This window comes from Equus caballus, chromosome 1, assembly GCF_041296265.1.
Source record: "Equus caballus isolate H_3958 breed thoroughbred chromosome 1, TB-T2T, whole genome shotgun sequence".
Lineage (NCBI taxonomy): Eukaryota > Metazoa > Chordata > Mammalia > Perissodactyla > Equidae > Equus > Equus caballus.
The window spans coordinates 9,279,663-9,301,206 of record NC_091684.1 but is presented as its reverse complement, the minus strand read 5'-3'; the positions used below and the strand labels follow the sequence as shown (position 1 = coordinate 9,301,206).

Below are 21,544 nucleotides of genomic sequence, written 5' to 3'. Positions count from 1 at the left end.
ACAAAGTTGGAGCCCATACCTTCCATATATATTTACTTATAAATAATAAAGGATAGATTATGTATTTAACACTGTGTTAATATATCACTTATAAAAAATATAAAGCTGGGAAGGATGGCTGACGAGTAAAGATGTCTTCCTGCATCTTCAGAGACCACTGACAGGGGCGTGTTGGGGACCTGTGTACCAAAAGTGCTGGTGACGATTAGTATGCCTGGGTAATTTCACTAGGGTTTCCTGGACCTCCTGACTGGCAGCCTGGTGTCTTTCCCACGACCCCATGCTGTGGCTCTCCGCAGGTGCCAGATGTGACTGACTGCTCCCTTGCTGTCAGGGGTTTGTCCAGGGAGGGCTGTGTGCCCTGAGCTGCGGCCTGTGTGGCCGGTGCCTCTGGAGATTCCTCCCGTCCTGCTGGCCCCCTTGCTGGGCACAGCCACGCTGGCCTCCTTTCCTGGCAGCTGTGCCCACAGTGCTGACTGTGGCCAAGTCCGCCCTTCCCTTGCTGGTAGCTCTTCCTTTGCCTCATTGCATGGCTGGCGCCTTCTCTCCCTTTAGGTCTCAGCTGCTGAGCTGTCTCCCCCGGGAGGCCTCCCCCGACCTTCCTGTCCACCCTGGCTGCCCTCTGTCTCTTCACCCGTTTCCCTCCTTCATAGCACCTCTCTTTTCTTAATCACAAACTCCCCTTCCTTTGCTCAATTTCGCACCCCACCCACCAGACTGTGGGCCCCAGGGGAGCAAGAGCCTACCTGTGGTCCTGCTGGCGGTTCCATGCCCTAGCCCAGCCAGGCACTTAGTAGGAGCTCAATCACCGTTTGTAGAAGGGCTCAGTGTTATTCCATTGGGGCCTCTTTATGCATCTGCTTTATGGCTTTGCCTTCCAAGAGCCTGCCCAGTGCAGCTGGGACACGACGTTCTCCTGTGAGCTCAGGCGGGAAAGACATCAGTGCTGCTGACGTTTGGCAGCATCTCAGGTTCACGTTCCGTTAACTCTGGGTCTGCATGGGATCGTCCGTGTACCTGATGACTCTGTCAGGCAAACCTTTCTTCAGTGACAGCGATGAGAAGACACACCTCAGCTTGGTCCCTCAGCCTTTGCACTTTTTGGGAAATATGGATCCAGAGTTAATACGGCACATGTAGCTCAGATGCAAAGTGGCAGTGCTAGTTGTTGTGGAAAGGTACAGGGAGATTGCTGCGGATGCTCAGAGGTGACCTCTAGCCAGGCTGAGCAGGATGGTGTGGTGAAGGGGAGGTGTTAAGTGGGGCTCAGAGGGTGGGAGAGTTGGCACAGTTGGCACTTGTGGAGAGGCAACATGTCCCAGGTGAGAGGGTGGGGATGTGTCCCAGGCAGAAGGAGAGGCATGGGCAAAAGTCACATGGGAAGCTTGGGGAATCTCAGGTGTGCCATGCTCAGTGAGGATGAAAAGGAGGGTTGTGGGGCATGGTCAGGTCCCTTGAAAAGGGTCTGCTCCAGCTCAGAAATCCCAATCTGAACATCCCTGGGTTCAATCAAGGCCTACCTCAGGCACCAGTGGTGACCTGGCCTTCTCTGGGACTGTACCCATCGCCCTTCGAGAAGCATCCATTCAGCTTCCTCCCCAGGAGACAACACGCCCCTGGTGTTGACAGCAACCTCCACCTATCATTCCACTTTCAGACTGAAGCGGTCCCGGCTGAAGGTGAGGTTCTGCACCAACGAGTCGCAGAAGTCCCTGGGAGACCTCGTGAGGCTGCTTCAGCAGCTGGGCTTCGACATCTCCGAAGGGGAGGTGACTGCTCCGGCCCCGGCCACCTGCCTGATCCTGAAGGAGCGAGGTCTGCGGCCATACCTGCTCATCCATGATGGTAGGCCTGCCGGGGCCCTGGGACCTCGTGGGGGTGAAGGCGCCCACTTTCTGGGGTGGGACTAGGGGAGGGTGTCCACTCACACCTGGGCCAAACCACTAGGAAGGACACCGAGGTAACACTTGGCTCCTATGGGGTGGAAATCTTGTGGGGCTTCCTGCTGGGGATCCAGCCCCATCCATCCCCTGGCCTCCTACCAGAGGGTCTCACACCACAGCCCTTAGGGGCAGGTTCCTGGTGGCTCCTTGGAGGAAAACCCTGAGCCAGCTTTCTGTGATCCAGGATGGACCAAGGGGGCAGGGAATTGTCAAGGGGGCAAAAATCTAGCTTCTGTGTGTGTGTATGTATGTATGTGTGTGTGAGAGAGAGACAGAGTGAGAGACAGAGACAGAGAGACAGGATGAAGAACTAGCCTGAGGCCCGTAGGTTTCTAACATCTGGCACCCATAGCCTCGGACTGTATGTGTGAAAACCAGCCCCACCCTGGCAAAGGGAACAAGGTCTACGTCCTGATATAGCCTGAATGCGAGAACAGAGCCCCTTTGACCCTCGGGGGGGAGTTTTTCTGGAACGAAGTGGAAGGAGCAGGACTGTCTGGTGCCTTCTGAATATTTAGGAAGAGGCAGAAGCGGTGCTTCAGAATTCAGGACCCTTTCCTGTCGTCGCACTGAGGCCTCCTCCTTCCCTCATCTGCACTTGGTCTCTTTGCTTACAAACCACTGGCAGGGACAAGCACGCTTGTCTGTCCCCCGGCGGGAGGGGGCTCCCAGAGCTGCACGGTGCTCCCTGAAGGGCCTGGGTGTCAAATCCGTAGCTCTGCTGCCAGCTGAGGGTGACATCCCTGGCCTTAAGAAATCCGGTTTCTCAAAATCTTTCCTCTGTGATCTAGGATCCCGCCCTGCAGCGTCTTTATAACAGGTCCTCAGAGAAGTGAAAAGACTTAAGAAGGAAAACCCCCTTCTGCGGGGCAAAGGGAGGGGTGGGGGAGAAAGGAGCAGAGATGAGAGGAAAATTCAGGGTTTGCCCTGAAGGTGGCCTTAGTCACTGAGGGCCCCCCCCCGCCCCCGCCCCGAGCAGATCTGAGAGCTTCAGAGGCCCTTCCTTAGCTGGAATCCTGCTTCTGTGTTTTTCATGAATGTGCCTGTGTTTTCAGACTTCGAATCTTTTTTCAACTTTTGTTGTTGATGAATTTATTCCCCCTAACATTTTATTATGAAAATTTCCAAACATACAGCAAGGCTCAAAGAATTTTCCTTGGCATATTTGAATACGCATCGCCTTATTTTTATCAATGACATTTCACTATATTTTCTTCATTATAGATCGACCCATCCCTCCATCCATCTATCCATCTTATCTTTTTGATGTGTTTCAAAATAAATTGCAGACATCGGTACACTTGCCCTAAAACTTCAGCACATCGTTAACTAAAGTTCAGTATCTGTTTAGTTTTTCATTTCATGTAAAATTTACCTACAACGAAATGCAAAAATCTCAAGTGTACTCGCAGACTTTTGACAGAAGCACACAGATCTAAAACATTAGCGTCACCCCAGGATTTCCTGCATGCTCTTCCCAGAGGAAGCAAACCCCCAACCCCCTTAGGGGAACTCACTATTTGGATTTCTTCCATTATAAGTAAGTTGGCCTTGTCTAGAATTTCATATGGATAGACTCATACAGCATCTGGTTATGTTGGGGGTTCCCAAGACCACCCTCAGGCATGAAGACTTGCGAGAAGGACCCACAGGACTCAGAAGCGGTCGTGCTCATAGTTCCGGCTTATCACGGTGAGAGAATAAAGATTCAACTCAGCAAAGGGAAGAGACGCCTGGGCAAACTCCAGGAGCCTCCAGGTGCACCCTCCACCTGTCCCCTCCAGTGGCATTGTGCTGGGATGCGCTTACTTCTCCCAGCAGTGATGGGTGACAGCACATGTGACATGTTGTCACCCAGAGGAGCCCCCTGGAACTTTGTGTCCAGGGTTTTTATTAAGGGTCAGTTGGGTAGGCATGCAGTGTCTGCATATCTGACCTTGGCTACTCAGTCTCCAGCCCCCCAGATGTCAAACTGACACAGCATGGCCCAGGGCCCCAGCTTCCAAAAACCTTCCTTCCAGGCAGAATATTCCAAGGGCTCAGAGGTGACCTCCCAGGAGCTGCTGGAGGACCTGTCATGGAGATGCCTTTCCTTGGCACGTGCAGGGTATGAGCAGCCCAGGCCTGCTGACTTCACCCTTTCGCTGTAGTCGTGTGTGTGCAGCTTCTTTCACCCAGCATGCTGTTTTGAGACCAGCATGTGTCAGTAGGTGTCTTCCTTTCCTTGCAGAGTGGTATTCCCTTGAGTGAACACACTGTGGTTGGTTTGTCCATCCCTCTTTTAGTGGACACCTGGGTTGTTTCCAGTTTTAGACTATTAGGAATAAATCTGCTGTGAACATTCCTGTACAATTCTTTTGGGTAAATACCTAGGAATGGAATTTCTGGGTCATAGGGTAGATGTATGTTCAGTTTTATAAGAAACCGCCAGCCCTTTTTCCAGAGGGGCTGTATCATTTTACATTCCTGCCAGCTGTTGCAGCTGCTCTGCATCCTCACCAGCACTTGGTGTTGTCAGTCTTTTTAATTCTCCTTATTCTGGTGGGTATGAAGTGGTATCGCATTGTGGTTACTTCAGTTTTTTAGTCGAGAAATGTCAACATCTGATACCAAGATAGATGAGAGTGTTTCTTCCTAGGGACTGAAGATATAAGGCCAATGACCCGATTTATCCTTTCAACTTTCTCTTTTTTAATATGAAATGGGGGAGGGCATGGAAGGTGAAGGAGAAAGAGATGTTCCCAAGGAGGCTGGTGAACCGGGCTGGTGGGGATGAGATTCTGCTCCTTTTCAGGATGTGTGTGCCCCTGTTGTCCCCTCTCCAGTGGGGTTTGGCTGCAATGTGTCGATGGTTCTTAGAGTTTGGGGCCAGCAGTACCAACTCTATAAAGGTTGCAGCAGCCTTTTTTCGTGCTACGTCTAGGAATCTGTGTCTTTCAGACAGATTTCCCTTCTTAGTTGCAAAGCTACAGGTTTCCTGCCTGTGGTATTGAACTAAAGGAGCTCTTGCAGTGATGCTTGTGTTGGGGTGGGGCTCCAGGGCTGGGCCCATCTGTCTCCTAATAAGCTCTCTAACTGTGGGGAGCTGGAATTCCCTCATCCGTAAAATGGGGATACACCCCTTCCTTGCCCACCTCCCATGGCAGCAGTGAGGATTGGAAAGAGAGCATCCGAGAATGGGACAGGCAGATGTGACAGACAGAAGGTGTCCCTGGTAGGAGATGGGAGGCAGGCCGCATCACCCAGAGGCTCTATCCCTCTTTCTCTCTCTCTCTTTCCAGGAATCCGCTCAGAATTTGATCAGATCGACACGTCCAACCCCAACTGTGTGGTCATTGCAGACGCAGGAGAAAGCTTTTCTTATCAGAACATGAATAAGGCCTTCCAGGTGCTTATGGAGCTGGAGAATCCCGTGCTCATATCTCTGGGGAAAGGGTGAGTCGGCTCCAGGGGGAGTTGCTTTTGGCTGCTTTGGACGGTGCTCCATGGATCTCTAACTTCAAGAATCAGGAGAGGGGCCAGCCCGGTGGCGCAGCGGTTAAGTGCACACGTTCTGCTTTGGCGGCCCGGGGTCTGCTGGTTCAGATCCCAGGTACGGACGTGGCACCGCTCATCAAGCCATGCTGTCGCAGGTGTCCCACATATAAAGTAGAGGAAGATGGGCACAGATGTTGGCTCAGGGCCAGTTTTCCTCAGCGAAAAGAGGAGGATTGGCAGATGTTAGCTCAGGGCTGAACTTCCTCAAAAAAAAAAAGAATCAGGAGAGAAGGCATGGAGTGGGCACAAGGTGACTTCTTTTCCCTCCCTCCCTTCTTGCTTTTTCTCTTCATTTCTTCCTTCCTTCCTTTTAATAATTTTTTAGGAAATCAGCGTACTCTGTCTTCAGGAGCTAGTTGGTCAAGCTTCCATTTGGGCCCTTGGCTGGGAGAGGCTAGAGCAGGGAGGGTCCTTGCAGACAGAGACCTCTTGGAGATCTCAGAGAGCAGGTGCTGACTGTCCCAAGTTTAGGTGCACATGCACAGGACGCAACACAGGGCATGAAGGACTGTGCCAAGGGGACACCTAAGTGGAGAGAAATAGGTTCTCTGGCCTGTGGGACACTCTGGTCCAGACCCCACATCTCTGGCCACAGTCTCTGCAAAGTTGTGACTTTGTGACCACTGTTTTTGTCGGAGCCTTTAGCATGGCCTCGCCATCTCTTTCTTTTAAAAAACCATGTTGGTTATCTTTCTCAACATCTTTTACCACCAAGACAGCACATGTTCACTAAAGAAAAATTAGAGAATACAGATGAGCAAAAAGAAGAAAACAGAAAGTATCTTCAGTCCCACTGTGTAAGAGACAGCCGTCAGTGTTTGGTGTGTGTCCTTCCAGGCGGCTTCCTGTGCAGACAGATCATTACAAACGGATGTGCTCTCACATTGGCATCCATCTTGACCTAGTGATGGTGTCCGTTTTTTATTGTTCACCACACGATATTTTGTGAACAACTTTCCATGCAATAAATAAATATCTCTGTAGATGGTCATTCCTATAAGTTTTTTTTACAGGATATCCTGTAGTTTTTTTAACCGACACCTGATGGACATTTAGGTTGTTTCTGGTTTTGTACCAAAGCAAGGCTGTGGTAAGCATTTGTGTGTTTCAGATGATGTGCATTTTTGAGGTTCTTGGTGTGTATTGCCAGGTTGCTTCCCAGAAAGCCGTGCACATTTGTTCTGTCATCAACAGAAGCAGCACTAGGATTTTAGAATCACAGGCTCTTAAAGTTGCAAGCACACTGTGGAGCCCTACATGTACAGCTTCTCACGCAGTGCAGGAGTTCTGGGGCCATCTCTGGGGAAGCCTTTCCCAGCTTTGGTACTTCTGGTGGTTGAGAACTCCCTACCTCTGCCTGCTGAATGGGGTCAGCTGTTCGCATAGATAAGGAGGGACTTGGAATCTGGCCACCGGCCATTAGCAGGCACTTTATGTACTCCATTTTGTTTAATTCCCACCACAACCCTGTGAGCTGTAGGCAGTGTTATTGCCATCTTACGGGAGGGTATATTGAGGCATAGGGGGTGAAATAAGCCATGGTCCCCCAGCCAGCAGTGCCACCCTGAGCCTGTGCTCCTCACTTCTAGGCTGCATTCAAGAGCAGATGTTTGGGCCACACAAGATCTTAAATTTTTTGAGCTGTGTTTAAAAAGTGGGAGATTTTACATAAAATACCCATATTTCTGGATTCTTTTGAAAAATCAGAAGATCTGACAGTGCTGGGCCCCATGTTCCAGAGCGCACAGCAGCTCAGCCAAAGCCACGGCCTCCATTCGTTCCAGTTCACCACAAATGCACTGCCTCCTGTTGTCCCCCTCTCCAGGCTTCAGAGTCACTTGCCACTATCGTATACGGTTTGTGTTTTTCTCATAGTGGAGAAACATTTCTTCATGGCTATGTCTCTATCAAAATAGGCAAATGAAAGAGATTTCAAAGAAGAAAAGAGAGGATATATTTCTTTTAGGAACTAAAAATATTCTAGTGTGTTTATACAAATAAAATAAATGTGTCCTGTGTTAGTCAGGGTTCTCCAGAGAAACAGAAGCAACAGGATGTGGAGAGTTATATATATAAGGAGAAATTGATCGTGAGGCTCGGTGCGTCCAACATCTGCAGGGCAGGCAGGCAGGCTGGAGACGCGGAGGAGCTACAGTCTGAGTCAGAGGCTGTCTGCTGGCAGATTCCTACTTGCTCAGGGAGGTCAGACTTTCTTCAGTTCAGACCTTCAACTGATTGGATGAAGCCCACCATGTTATGGAGGGCAGTCTGCTTTACTCATCACAGTCCACTGATTTAAATGCTAATCCCATCCAAGAAACACCTTCACAGAAACATCTAGAATAATGTTTGACCAAATATCTGGGGACTGTGGCCAAGCCATCTTGTCACATAAAATTAACCATCACTGTCCCTTTCTAACCTTCTGCAATTTGGGTTACTACAAACCACAGCACCTGGCCTGCCTGGTTCCTTTACGGTCCAGGCTTGGTCCCTACAGTTACCAACCCCTCGCTGGAGAAGAGCATAATTAAGAAGCTCTGTTAGAGCACATTTATGTTAAAATTTTTTTCTTTAAAATTATTTCTAATTATTGAAAGTTATTATTCCAGATTATGGGTAGTAGTCAAAATAGATATGTTGTTGAAAACAAAAACAAAAACACGGCATCAGTTGCATTCAGCTTTGTAATTCTGCAGCAAATTCAGTAGTAGGCAAGGGCTTGTTTCGCAAATAAGTGGTTAGTGAGACCGCCAGCTGATGGGCATTCTGACTCGGGCTGTGTGCTGGGTGCTCAAAAACCAGAGAAAGGAACTAACAGCTTTTGGGCCTAGGTCACAGTTCTCGGGACAGCCTAGGATCCATGAGGAGCTGCTGTCACATCAGAGTGGGGGTCACTTGTGGTGAGGGGCCATCCCCCACCGGAGCGGGCCAAGCGGCGCCCCTGAAGAGGCAGGATGGCGGAGGCACTGGGGCAGAGTGTCCTCCTCCTGGAAATGGAGTGATTTACATTTGGCATCTGTTTGGACCAAGAGTGGGAATTGCCTTTGTAATTTCTTCTGTCATGCTGCCGTCAGAAAATTAAGCTGTTTACGCAACAGATGATGGAAGGTTAATGGCTCTTGTGGGAAAGGTCAAGTGGTCATTTTGAAGGGAGGCTGTGCTGAATAATCGGAAGGGCAGGAGAATAAAGCATAAAATCTATCTGAGTGCTTCTCCCCGGCCTTCTCCTGTCTCTCTGGCGTCCACAGTCCCTTCTTTGTGGCTGGAGCACTCCGGTTCTCGCCAGGCCTGCTGGGGCTTTCATTATGCCAGGAACCAGAGATAAATATATCAAAGCTCCGGTGTTTCAGGAATAACCTGGGCCTTTAGATTAAAAAAAATTAACTTAGGTCCTTGTATTTACTGTATCTCTAAAAATGTTTTCAGCTAACAGATGGCCTTCAAGATGCCTTTTTGTTTTCCTGAATGAATAAGAAATAAAGAAAAATTCTGGGCACTATAAAAACAAGTCCAGATTCAGTTAAAAAAGAAATATTTGGGTTTCTAATTTTGATTTATGAAAGTCAGATTTTTCTTTAAACTAAAAATGAATGTACCAGAGACAAGGTCTTGATTGTGTATTTTAAGCTGCATGTTCAGTTTTTTCCTCCCATCAGGAATAAATTTATACTTAAGAAAGTCCAGGTTTCTGTCACTGGAAGAAGGAATTGGCACCTATGAGGCAGGCAGAAGTTGTGCCACGTGGGTGTCCTGGGGAGGGTTTCCCAAAGGGGAGGTGCCCCCTCCAGCCAGCCCGGAGGCCCCCGGATGCTCGGCTCCAGACAGAGCTGGGCCTACGGCTACTGGGTGGCGCTGTCCCATAATTTGCTCTTTGGCTTCTGGGTAAGCCCTGCCTATGCGGCTGCATGCTTTCCTCACCTCTGCCCTCCGCCCTGGCTCCCTTCCACCTGTCCCGGCCTCAGGGAGGCCCCCCTGGTCCCCTTCCCTCCCAGTCTGTGCTCCCACTGCCCCCTTCTTCCCCTCCTGCAGCGGTCATCACGTGGAGGGCAAGGGGACGAGTGGAGCTCTCGAGCGCCTGACTGAGGCCTGGCCTAGAGCAGGGTCTGGACCACCGGGTCCCCAACAGGGGGCTGCACTCAGTTCTGAGGGGCTCCCCAGGCCCACACACTTCCACTCCCTGCCCTTGGGCTTCAAGTCTCAGCTTTGATGTCTCCTTCTCTGGGAGCCTCCCTGTCCCCAGGGTGTCCAGCCCCACTCCCGCAGGGTGCCCAGAGCACGGGGTCCCTCGTCATGGCCTGTGTCCTGCCCTTTAGATTTGTCTGTGGACTGTCTGCTTCCCCATCAGACTGGGAGTCCCTGGGGGCGGCTTGGGTCTGGGAGTGTCGCCAAGTCCTGCAGGGGGTGTGGGGCAGCTGCATCCTGAGTGTCTGGGGGACTGAGTTAACGGACACCAACTGCAATGCCCACGAGCGCAGGCCCCAGCGCCCGGCGTCTCCCTCTTCCTCTCGGCTAGACTCCGCTTTACTTCATCCTTCACTCCTCCCTTACAACTCGGGACCTGGCTAAGGAAATGGTCATACAAAGTAGTTTGTGGTAGAAATGGGAAAAATAAAAGGAAACACTCTTTTGAGGCTGTATGAATGCAGAATACGTGTCTAGATTCTGGATTTAAGACAAATGCAATTAGGGATCTCTAAGACTCTGTTTTGGGGTCACCCTTTAAAAGGGGGAGCATTTGGAGGTCCTGCCTCTGTAAGCAGGTGGTAGTTCTCTCTGGCTACCAGGCACCTTCCTGCCGTGTGCAGTGTCCCAGCTAGTCCCTGTCCTTGTGGGGTGGCTCCAGAGCACAGAGCCTTGGACCTTCGTGGAGAGGCCTCGGGTTCACTTGAAGACCAGCGAAGCCTGTCACGACAGGAGACGCTCCCAGGGCTTCCACAGACGGGCTCCAGGCCCCAAATCCACTGGACAGGAGTGAGTGGCAGGGAACCAGTCCTTGCTGAGGCCCAGGGTGTGGCTGAAGCCGCAGTGGAAGCCCAGCCAGGCAGTGGAGAGCGCAGGGCGGGAGAGCGCCTGTCCCCGAGCGCCGGGTCAAGTGGCGGGCAGTGCAGCCTCGCAGCCTTCACGGCCTCACGAGGGCGGAGAGGGACAGGCCGAGTCCCTGGGCGTGGCAGAGCTGGAGGAAGAGCACAGCCCTGGGTGGATTCTGAGAGCTCAGTTCAAACCTTTTAAATAGGTGCAGACCAGGTGTCACTCCCACAGGTTGGAAAGAAAGACCTGCGCTCGTTCTGTCCTCCCCAGCTCAGGTCTTATTGCCACGTCTCAGTCTGGGCGAAAGTTATTTATAGCAATATTCTCTAGTATTTTTTCAGCAGTTTCCACATGCCAGGCATCGTGTGAGGAACTTTGCGTGCATTATTTTGTTCACGCCTCACAACAATACATGAGGTAGGTACTGGGTTTTCTTTTGCCCATTTTACAGATTAGGAAACTGAGGCCCAGAGGGCTTAAGCAACCCAAAGCCTAGTTAAAAAGAAATGGAGAGAGGATTTGAACCCTGGAGTCAGCATGCTTTAGTGTTCTCCTAGGCTCTCTGCATACACGTTGTGTAATGTCTCCTGTGTTCAAAGGGCCTGGGAACGGGAGAGAGCTAACTGCTGCGACGGGTCTCGAAACGTCTGCGTAGTCCTGAGTTTCCACTGACCCTGTCTTCAGAGCAGCATGGGTTAAACTATCTTCTCCCCTCTTCAGAGTCCAACGGCTTTGCTCAGAGAGAACAGGGCTTGGTCCACTGGGTGTCCCCAGAGGTCTGCGTGTGGCCTGAGGTGGGCCAGGCAGTGGCGGCCGGGGCTCAGCACAGTGCTTGCAAGAGCGGTGAACCATCTTCAGAAAGGCGTGCTCCTGGGAGCCGGCCTGTCTCGGCTTTAGTGAGATGGGGAAGAAACAGTTGTCTTCCCCTAAAAGCATCTGGCGCCTGTGGAACCCGACAGCTCTCTTGGCCTCTGGCTAATAGGAGATGGGGCAGGGTGCTGTGGAACCAATGGAGTTTTCTTCTTCAGACAGCAATTAGGGCTTAATTATTAGCAGTTAGGGGTTCACCACATGCTCTGTGGACCTGCTGTCCTTTCCCAGAGCACAGGTTACTTGTCTTTCTCTCTGTTAGCAACTGGATCCATCTGCCCCTGGGGTCCCCTGTTAATCACCACGGCGGGGGCCCCACAAGGCTGGCAGCAGGGGGCCATTGTGACTGAGAGCTGTTGCCTGCTGTCTCACTCACCCAGGTGTGGTAACCCACCACTGGGCTCTGTGGGGCTGACCTCCATTGGTTACTCTCAGCTTGGCATCTGGACTGACCCTTGCCTGGAACTAGACTCTCCTGAGCTGGCAGAACCAGGACAGAGTGGTTTCTCTTGGCATTTCCCAGACCCCAGGCTCAGCTCACCTTGTCCACTTCTGCTCTTTTCTAGACGCTACTACAAGGAGACTTCTGGACTGATGCTGGACGTTGGTGCCTACGTGAAGGCGCTCGAGGTACCTACCCGGGGTCTGTCCAAGCCCTCCTCAGATCTCAGGGCCGTCAGGGATGTTTCCGGTCTTTCTGGAGAAAGGGGTGTGCTCAGCATCCAAAATTGCCTTTTATGTTTTCAAAGTAGGCCCTTCTATTTGGGGCCTCAAGCCGAGCGCTGCCTCTCCTCTGGAGCTTGGCCCCTCAGCTGCCCTGGCAGTCACTCTGCTCCCCTGTCGCTCCTACTCCTCCCCAACCCAGCACTGCCTGCCGTTGACCCATTGGCCCTCCCAGCATGCTCTCTGCCACTCTCCTCTCTGACTCCTGGCTTCCGTATCTGTGTGGAACATCTTCCTCATTCCTGGACTGGTCATCTGCAGCACCTTGAGCTTGATGGGTCCTAACGGGCCTCTTCCCGACACCCTCCCCCATTTCCAAGGCGAGGCCAGATGAGGCTCCCCAGCGTCCGCTCTGACCCATGCCCTGTCAGCTGCCCCAGCCAGGCTTCTGCCCCAGGTCAGCTCATGTCACCTCCCATCTTCACTGCTACACTGGCTGCCGCCCACCTGCACTCAGGTGGGAAGGTGGACAGGCAGGCAGATGGAGTCCTGGACCTTTTCCCCTGGAGGGCCTGTAACAGACCTGCGGGGGGAGACGGGGAGAAGGGAGGGGCAGAGGCAAGAGTGCCAGTGAGAACATAGTCAGGGTGGCCCATGTGACACCTGTGACTTGGCCAGCTATGGGCTACCTCTGCTGTGGTCAGGCTTTTGAGCAGATGGCAGGGCGCCTGATGGGGGGCCCCAAGCATCTGGGCAGCCCCGGTGGAGTTGTGATCTCTTGCCTCTGAGATGTGTCTCTCAGCCCAAGTGTCCTGCCCCCTGGAGGCCCCTGGGCGCATGTTTGGGGCGTCTTCCCTTGCTTCCCCAGGGGGAGGCCTTCACTTCCGGTCGGGCATTCACCTGGTGCTTTGTCCGAAACCCGTGCCATGTCCTTCTCTCCTTCCAAGTATGCCTGTGGCATTGAAGCCGAAGTGGTGGGGAAACCTTCTCCTGAGTATTTCAAGTCTGCCCTGCAAGAGATGGGGTTGGAAGCCCACCAGGTAGGTGTCCCCTCACCAAGGGCGCGTGTAGAGGCAGCAGTGTTGGGGGAGGCCCAGGGTGCCCACGCTGGGGCAGCCGTGGGGCCTGAGATGGGTTTGGGGGCTCAGGCAGCCCAGGGCAGACCCACCATGAGAGATGATTTGGCTGGAAAGGGGGAAAAAAGATAGCACAGGAGGCCCCCTGAACGTGTTCAGCCTGTTAAATGTTTCAGTGTAAGAGTGAGAAACAGAAATGCCTGTGGCTTTTTCTAAGCAACTTTTACTTCTTGTCTGGAAGGATAAGAATTGACAAGTCCTATCAGTGTATTAGAAATATTTCATTGGGAAGACAATATAATGGCAAAATTAAAACACTCTAAGAGAGAAATCACACATCTTGCCGCCTTTGCAGGATGACTATTTGTGAGACAGATTGCCTTCCAAACATATGTCTTGAAAACAAAAAAAACGGGGGTTATGATTTTAGCATCCACAGTGCCCACGCCCCTTCCCAGTTAGTGTGGAGCTGGTCCCCTCCAGCCAGTGGTTTCCTGAAAGCATAGCTGAAACAATGGGCACGTGTCTGCAGCTGGCCCACGGCTATCCTGCTGTCTGTTTTGGACATGGCACCTGGGACGGTGTCAGCATCCTACGGCGTGGCTGAGCCCCAGGATCACCGTGCACTCCCTTACCGTTGGACCCGTGGTTGCCGCATGTGTTCTGATCTAATGGTTAGAAAAAGACGGCCCACGGGCACGGAAGTCTGGAACTCTGTGCCCCCCCTTCCCCTCAGACTCACAGAGGGCAGAAGGTGTGGGGTCTTGTGGGTCCCCAGGAAACACCGGGATATGCCCTGTGGGGCTGGTGGAGAAGGAGAACCGTGTGTTTTGAGTGAGTGAAGACTGCAGGCATGCACAGCCTGGGTTTCAGGACTTGTTTCTCAGAGTTGAATTTGTCTTCTTATTGTGACAAATTTCAAACACACAGAAGTAGAGAGAATGGTACATGTATCCATCACCCAGATTCAGCAATTAAAAGATTTTGTCAGGGCTGGCCCCGTGGCGCAGCAGTTAAGTTCGCACGTTCTGCTTCCGTAGCCTGGGGTTCGCTGGTTCAGATCACAGGTGCAGACCTATGCACTGCCTGTCAAGCCATGCTGTGGCGGGTGTCCCACATGTGAAGTAGAGGAAGATGGGCACAGATGTTAGCTCAGGGCCAGTCTTCCTCAGCAAAAAGATGAGGATTGGCGGCAGATGTTAGCTCAGGGATAATCTCCCTCAAAAAACAAAACAAAGCAACAACAAAAAATATATATATATAAATTACTTAAAAAAAGATTTTGTCAAATTCTCTTCTTTTCTCCCTTTTCTTTCTTTTTAAAAATTTACTTATTTTTTGCTGTCATATTTTAAAGCAAATCGCAGACTTACTGTTGTTGTATCCTTTCATATTATAGTGTGCTTCTCAAAAAAACATGGTCATTTTTGACGTAACCACAGTGCATTCAAACACCTAACAAGAAGATGCTTGGTGCCTTCAGTCATTAGGGAAATGCAGATCAAAACCACAGTGAGATGCCACTTCACAGCCCCTAGGATGTTCTGTTTTAATAAAGAACAATGGAAAATAACAAGTATTGGCAAGGATGTGGAGAAATTGGAACCCTTTTAGAGGAATGCTGGTAGGAACGTAAAATGGAGCAGCCACTATGGAAAACAATTTGGCGGCTTCTCAGTAGGTTAAACATAAAATTACCATATGATCTAGCAATTCCACTCCTAGGTATAGATCCCAAAGAATTGAAAATAGGTGTTCAGACAAAAACTTAAACACGAATGTTCATAGCAGCACTGTGCACAATAGCCAAAAGGTGGAAACAATGCCCATGTCCATCAACAAATGAGTGGACAAACAAAATGTAGTATATTCACACAGCGGAATATTTCAGCCCTAAAGAGAATGAAGTAATAATAAATGCTACAACGTGGATGAACCTTGAAGATATTATGGTGGGGCTGGCTCTGTGGTGTAGTGTTTAAGTTTGGCGCACTCCACTTCAGTGCCCTGGGTTCGTGGTTTCGGATCCTGGGCATGGACCTATACCACTCATCAGCCATGCTGTGGTGGCATCCCACATATAAAAAATAGAGGAAGATTGGCACATATGTTGGCTCAGGGCTAATCTTCCTCAGCAAAAAAAAAAAAAGTATTGAAAAAAGAAAATGTTATGGTAATGAAAGAAGCCAGTCACAAAAGGCCATATTTTATACATTACTTGACTTTTATATGAAATGTCCAGAATAGGCAAATCCGTAGAGACATAAAATAGATTAGTGGTCACCAGGGGCTGGGGGCATAGGGGGGAATGGGGAGTGACTGCTTAATGGGTACGAGGTCTCCTTTTGGGGTAATAAAAATGTCTGGAACTAGATGGTGGTGATGGTGCACAACATTGTGAATACTTAATGCCACTGCTTTGTACACTTTAAAATGGTAATTTTGGTAAACTTTATGTTATGTGTATTTTATCACGATGAAAAAAACCCCTCCCTAACACAATCAACAGTAATTCCTCTGGATTATCTAGTAGCAGTCCGCATTTAGACATCCCTGGCTGTCTTGGAAATGTTCTCTTACGTTGATTTGTTTGAATCAAATCCACATAAGGTCCATACCTGGCATGTGGTGGTTTTGTCTCTGAAACCTCTCTTTTTAATCTTTTATCGTGGAGCATTTCAAATATCTCCATGAGTAGAGACAGCGTAATGAACCCCCGGTGCCCATCACTGAGCTTCAATAATTATCAACTAAGAACCACTTTAAAAATTGTTTTTAACTGTTCATTTTGAAGTAATTTCACACTTCCAAAAAAGTTGCAAGAATAGTAGAAAGATTTTCCATATGCCCTTAAACCGGCTTCCCCAAATGCTAACGTCTTATATAACAATCAGAACAATTATAAAATCAGGAAATTGGCATTGATACGCGGTATCAACTAACCTGGAGACCTTCTGCAGACGTCTTCAGCCGTCCCGCTAGTATCCTTTTTGGGGACACATTGCATTTAGCAGATGTCCCCTGGTGTCCTTTGCTCTGGGGTGGTTTCTCAGTCTTTGTCTTTCATAACTGTGGCATTTTTGAAGAATCCTGGTCAGTTATTTTCTCGAATGTCCCTCAATTTGGTTTTTCTCGATGTTTCCTCATAGTTTAATTCAGGGTATACAGCGTGGGCAGGAATCTTATGGAAACGATGCTGTGCGTCCCATCGAGAAGCACATGATGGCACTTTGCCCTGTGGTGGGTGATGTTCCTCTGATCGAGGCCGAGGTCGTGTCTGCCAGGGTTCTCCACTGCAAGTTACTGTTTGTCCCTTTGTACCTAATGAGTACCTTGTAGGAAAGGACTTGGGCACTGTGTAAATGTCCTCTGTCCTGTCATTCTTTCCCCTCCTAATGTTAGCACCCATTGATAATTCTTACCTGAAACAGTTCTTACTGTGGTGTTTGCCATATGGCAATTTCCTGTTTCCATTGTTCCTTCCACGTTTACTACTTGGAATTTACTGTAAGAAAGAGCTTTCTTTTTTCTCCCATTTGCTTGCTTGTTTGCTTATTTATTTAAAGATTTTATTTTTCCTTTTTCTCCCAAAGCCCCCTGGTTCATAGTTGTGTATTTTTAGCTGTGGGTCCTTCTAGTTGTGGCATGTGGGATACTGCCTCAGCATGGCTTGATGAGCAGTGCCATGTCCGTGCCCGGGATTTGAACTGGCGAAACCCTGGGCCACTGAAGCAGAGTCTGCGAACTTAACCACTCAGCCACAGGGCTGGCCCCTACTTGTTTATTTATTTATTCCAACATGGACTCAAGGATATTTGCTTTATTCTACGAATTACAATCCATTTGGGTTTCTTTTGCTTTTTTTTCCCCTTTGGTGAGGAAGATTGGCCCTGAGCTAACATCTGTTGCCATTCTTTTTTTTTCACTCTCCCCAAAGCCCCAGTACATGGTGTATATCCTAGTTGTAAGTCATTCTAGTTCTTCTATGTGGGATGCCGTCACCACATGGCTTGATTAGCAGTGTGTGGGTCCACACCCAGGATCTGAACCAGCAAACCCTGGGTCACCAAAGCAGAACTTGCAAACTTAACCACTCGGCCGTGGGGCTGGCCCCCACAATCCATTCTTACTGTTATTTATTTTGTTGCTTAAATTGGGCCAAATTTGGCCATTGGGACCCCTCCAACATTTATTGCCACTTGTTTAATCTATATCCCCACCCATTCCTCTCCCCTAGATTATTTTAAATCAAATCCCAGAAATCCTATCACTTCAACTGTAAATATTTCTGTCTCTAAAAAATAGAAATTGGTTTTAAAAGCATAGATAATGCCATTGTCATGTCTAGATAATACTAACAATAATTCCTTAATGTCATCCAATATCTAGTCATTCTTCGCATGTCCCTGATTGTCTTCTAATTGTTTTCTGTTTCTTACAGTTTGTTTGAATCATGATCCACATGAGGTCCTTGCATTGTGATTCATTAGTGCGAGTCCATCTCCCTTTTGTAACGTTTTGAAGAAGAAACTGGGTTGCATGTCCTGGAGCGTTTCCCACAGTGTGGATTTTGTTGGTCGCGCCTCAGTGGTGTCCTTTCACGTGCTCCCCTGTCCTCTCTGCCTCCGGGATGTTGGCAGTTAGACCTAGAAGCTTGGTCAGAGTCCAGTTCAATTCTTTGACGAGCACTTTCTAGGTGGTGGTGTGTCCTCCATCAGGAGGCACAGAGTGTCCAGTCACATCCCTTTACAGTGTCAGCAGCCGCTGATGATTACTGCCTAACTCCAGTGACTCACTGAGGGCTGTAGGACGGTGACATTCAAATTCTGTCACTCCTTCATTTTTCTCTGGATTACTTCTAACAGGAAAACTTCTCCTCACCAACTCTTTGTTACCCTGAGGTACAGTTCATATGGGAAACTCCAGATAAATGCCTGTTTCTTTCCCATCATTTATTAGTGTTCAGAATAAGGAGTTGATTCTCTAGCACCCTCCCAAGGTGACAAAGGAGGTTTAAAACTACATATTTCATTATAAATAATTAGACGTAAGCATATTTGATGTGTTTCTATCCATTGCAGTTCTCATCTTCTTCTTGTTCGAAGTATTCACCCCTGACCAGTGGGAGCCTCTTCAGGGGAGCATCTGAGTCCTTTTGACCCCACCCAGTGGTGCCTGAGGCTCCTTAACTCTCTGTTATTGCAGGATGTTCCACACCTGCCTGACACATTGCCTTTCCTGAGCCTGGAATCCACCCTCCTTCCAAGGAGCCATACTTACCTTTGATGAGGAGTAGTATCTAGGAACCATAGTGGGCACAGTCCTGGTCTCGTTGCTCCTGGGTTGGTCATCATTTCTAAGCGTTTTCAGTTGACAAGACTCGGGAAAATATGTGTTTTTAAACATGAAGTACATGATGAGTTCGTACTGATCTTCTGGTGCACATTCAGTCCTGTGGGTTTTTACTTATCTCATCAGTCTTAGACCTGTATTTCCTTTTTCCACGTCAGAAATCCTGGTTCTCAGAAGTACCAACATAATCACTCATTTGCTTTAGCCCATAATACACACGAGCCTTGAGTCTTAAAAACATGCTGTGTGAAAGAAGCCGGGGGCAGAAGAGAGCATGCCACTCCCCGTGCTACCGGTGCCTCGGGGACTGGGGCGAGTTGTGCTTGCCGTGCCCGTGGACCGGGCTGTGTACCCAGCATTGCTGTCGTGACTGCTGGCCGGGAGTGGTGAGGCTGGTCACCCGTGCTGTTTAAGATTTCTTTTTTCACAGCTCTTTTTTTGCTTAGAGCATATCCCTCTAGAGATTTACTGTATTTTAAAGCTGCTATGAATAGTCCCTTTCTGGATCGTATGTACCAACAGGACCTCCTTGAATTCACTTTACTTCTCATTTTTAGGGAATTGGTTTTTCACTATTTAAATTTGTTTTATAGATATGTAAGATATTTATGTGGTTCCAAAATCAAACCCATAAAACGAGATGTATTCAAGGAAGTCTACTTCTGTGCTCTTCCTTATGTTCTCTTCCCACCCATCTTATAGGGAGCCATTTTTATATATCTCATGGCTGATCTTTCCATTTTTAACATGTAAACAACTATATATATATTTACATCCTACTCATAGGATGAGTTTAAGAGAGAATAAAGTCTTAAGATAACTTGTGATCGGGTAGCAGAAAGGCTAATGTAATGTGAGTTAAAAAACCAGTATTTAGAATTACATAAGCAGTGTGACAACCATCTCAAACAGCAAAAGCAATAAACCGCCACTGCTAGGAAATGAGACCACAGGAACCAAAGACCCAGACGGCATCCTCGGCTGTATTGGATAGGTTAGCCGTGCGTGATTCTTCCCCTGACTTTTTTTCCCTGTTTGGCATTTTCCAGGATTTTCACAGTTGGCGTCATTTACATTCTGAATGAGAGACTGCCCTCCCCACACCCCGAGGAGGAGCCCACGCCCTTATCGGGGTGAGGTTATCCGGGCTTCTCATTTGGCGGCTGCTTTTGGATTCCTGGCAGTTGGTCTTTGTGTCTGCTGGGCTTGTGGCCCCTGTGCTGTCCGGTCCATCGCAGCGTCTGGGGCCCTGAGTAGCTAAGGAACGGTTTTCTCTGTGGCTCTGAGCACGTGGCAAAGCTGAATCTTCTTTACCTCCCACGCGATCATTCCCTTTCACCCTCAAATGTCATTTTCGTCTCTGCCCTTGACAGACAGCTGAGCAGCAATTACAGGTTCTTAACACTCCCGCCCCACAGTTTTTCTAAAATGTTCGTTGATGTTATTTGAGCCTCAGGATGTGTAGACATTTTAAAGCAGTATTTCAAAATAAGGCCATTTCAAATGAACTGCGTTTTATGCACAAGGTAACAATTCTCTGTTCCTGCTTCTTTTTTTTTTTGTTTAATGAAAAATGCCGGTGAGTGGCTATCTTGCTGTCGAAGTGCCAGGCTGTGGCAAACCTTAAATTTTTCAAGGCGCTTTAATCAATAAAGTTATCACCAGTCATTTCCCTTGATAACCGCTTCTTCCCAGACCCAGGCTTGCTCCTTGCCACTGAGTTTCCAGCCTGCTCTCGGAATGGATATAACTCCCCAAATCCAATTTTCATTTTAACCTTCCCTCCATCGCCTAGAAATAACGAATTGCCAGTATTACTCTTAATAGATTGGAACTTCAAACCTCTTAGAGGTAACCAGGCTCTTTCTATGATTTGGTAATAAAAGCAAAGAATAACGTACCTTAAAGGTTACTTGTAGAAATACCTAATTCTCCTGGTTTAAGCCTTCTGAATCAGTGGGTGGTTTAATAGCTTTGTAGTGAAGCCCAAATGCTGTGAAGGTTTTGGCAGTTTTCCGTAATCATAAGAAGTTCCATCAGCTGTAAACTGTGCAGGTTTAATGGAAATTGGGACCGTTGAAGCCGGAGTGCTTAGTTAGCGCAGGAGGCAGCCTGGGGCTGCCAAGCTGGGCGCCCGTTTCACAGATGAGGAGCCTGAGGCTGAGAGAGGAAGGACCTAGAATAATTTGAGCCCCACGTGTGCTGGGCACAGCACACCTGGGTACTGTCACTGACCCATTTATTTCATGAGATCCTTTCTCCAATCCCCTGTTGCAGGTACTTGCATTTCCATGCTAAGCTTAGGGAAGGATTTCTCACCCTCAGCACTGTTGACATTTTGGGGCCAGATCATTCTTTGTGGTGGGAGGCTGTCCTGTACATTATAGGATGCTTAGTAGCACCCCCTCCCCCAGTTGTGAAACCACAAATGTCTCCAGACTTGGTCGGATGTCCTCCGGGGAGTAAAACCACCCCCAGTGGAGAACCACAGCACTGGAGAAGTCACGGAAAAGTCTAGCATCGAGCCTGAGATTACTCTGCTGAGGAGGAGTGAGGCCGGGACCCAGTCCCCTCCAGGGCTCTGCTGTACCCCAGTTCTCAAGGAGAGGCCAGTGGAATTTTTAGATTTGGGAAATGAAGTTTGAAAAGGCATAGTTAGTAGTACAATATCATTTTCTATTTTGAAAAATATTAAAATGTATATTGTTGGCAGAACATAAACTATAGAAAATAAAGTTAGACAAGGTCTTGGATGGTGAGGGTAAGTGCCCTCAGGTTGGCCTGTTGGACATGGGGGCGAGGTTTGTAGGTTTATCCACAGGTGGCATAAAACATGGACTGGGCCTCATCGTCCACTCCCTGGTTCTCAGGGTGTTAATCCCAGCTGTGGGGCTCTGGGCACAGCCTGTTCCCCGGGTGCGGAGGCCTGTGTGGGGAGTGAATGTCTACATGGGGCCGCTTGGGGCCTCTCATTTCTCTCGTGGCCGCCTCTGCCTCAAGAATGTCCATGGATAGCCCTCCCCTGCCCCTCTTGGCTGAGCCCCTCTGCTGGCCCAGGTCTCGCCCCTCCAG

The 21,544-nt window shown here is 49.1% G+C and overlaps 1 protein-coding gene across 6 annotated transcripts in view; it reads left to right on the top strand.

Moving 5' to 3' along the window:
• The window catches only part of LHPP (phospholysine phosphohistidine inorganic pyrophosphate phosphatase), a 139,563-nt gene that overhangs the window by 15,869 nt on the left and 102,150 nt on the right, over nt 1-21,544 (top strand). For 5 of the 6 annotated variants that reach the window (XM_001489690.5, XM_005602168.4, XM_070275841.1 and 2 more), the window contains exons 2-5: nt 1,658-1,845; nt 5,225-5,378; nt 11,948-12,011; nt 12,992-13,084. In XM_001489690.5, coding sequence (XP_001489740.3) covers nt 1,658-1,845; nt 5,225-5,378; nt 11,948-12,011; nt 12,992-13,084 — 499 coding nt within the window. Of the gene's footprint in view, nt 1-1,657; nt 1,846-5,224; nt 5,379-11,947; nt 12,012-12,991; nt 13,085-17,561; nt 17,665-21,544 lie in introns of those variants that run through there. The other variant, XM_023637480.2, reaches the window with a different exon arrangement.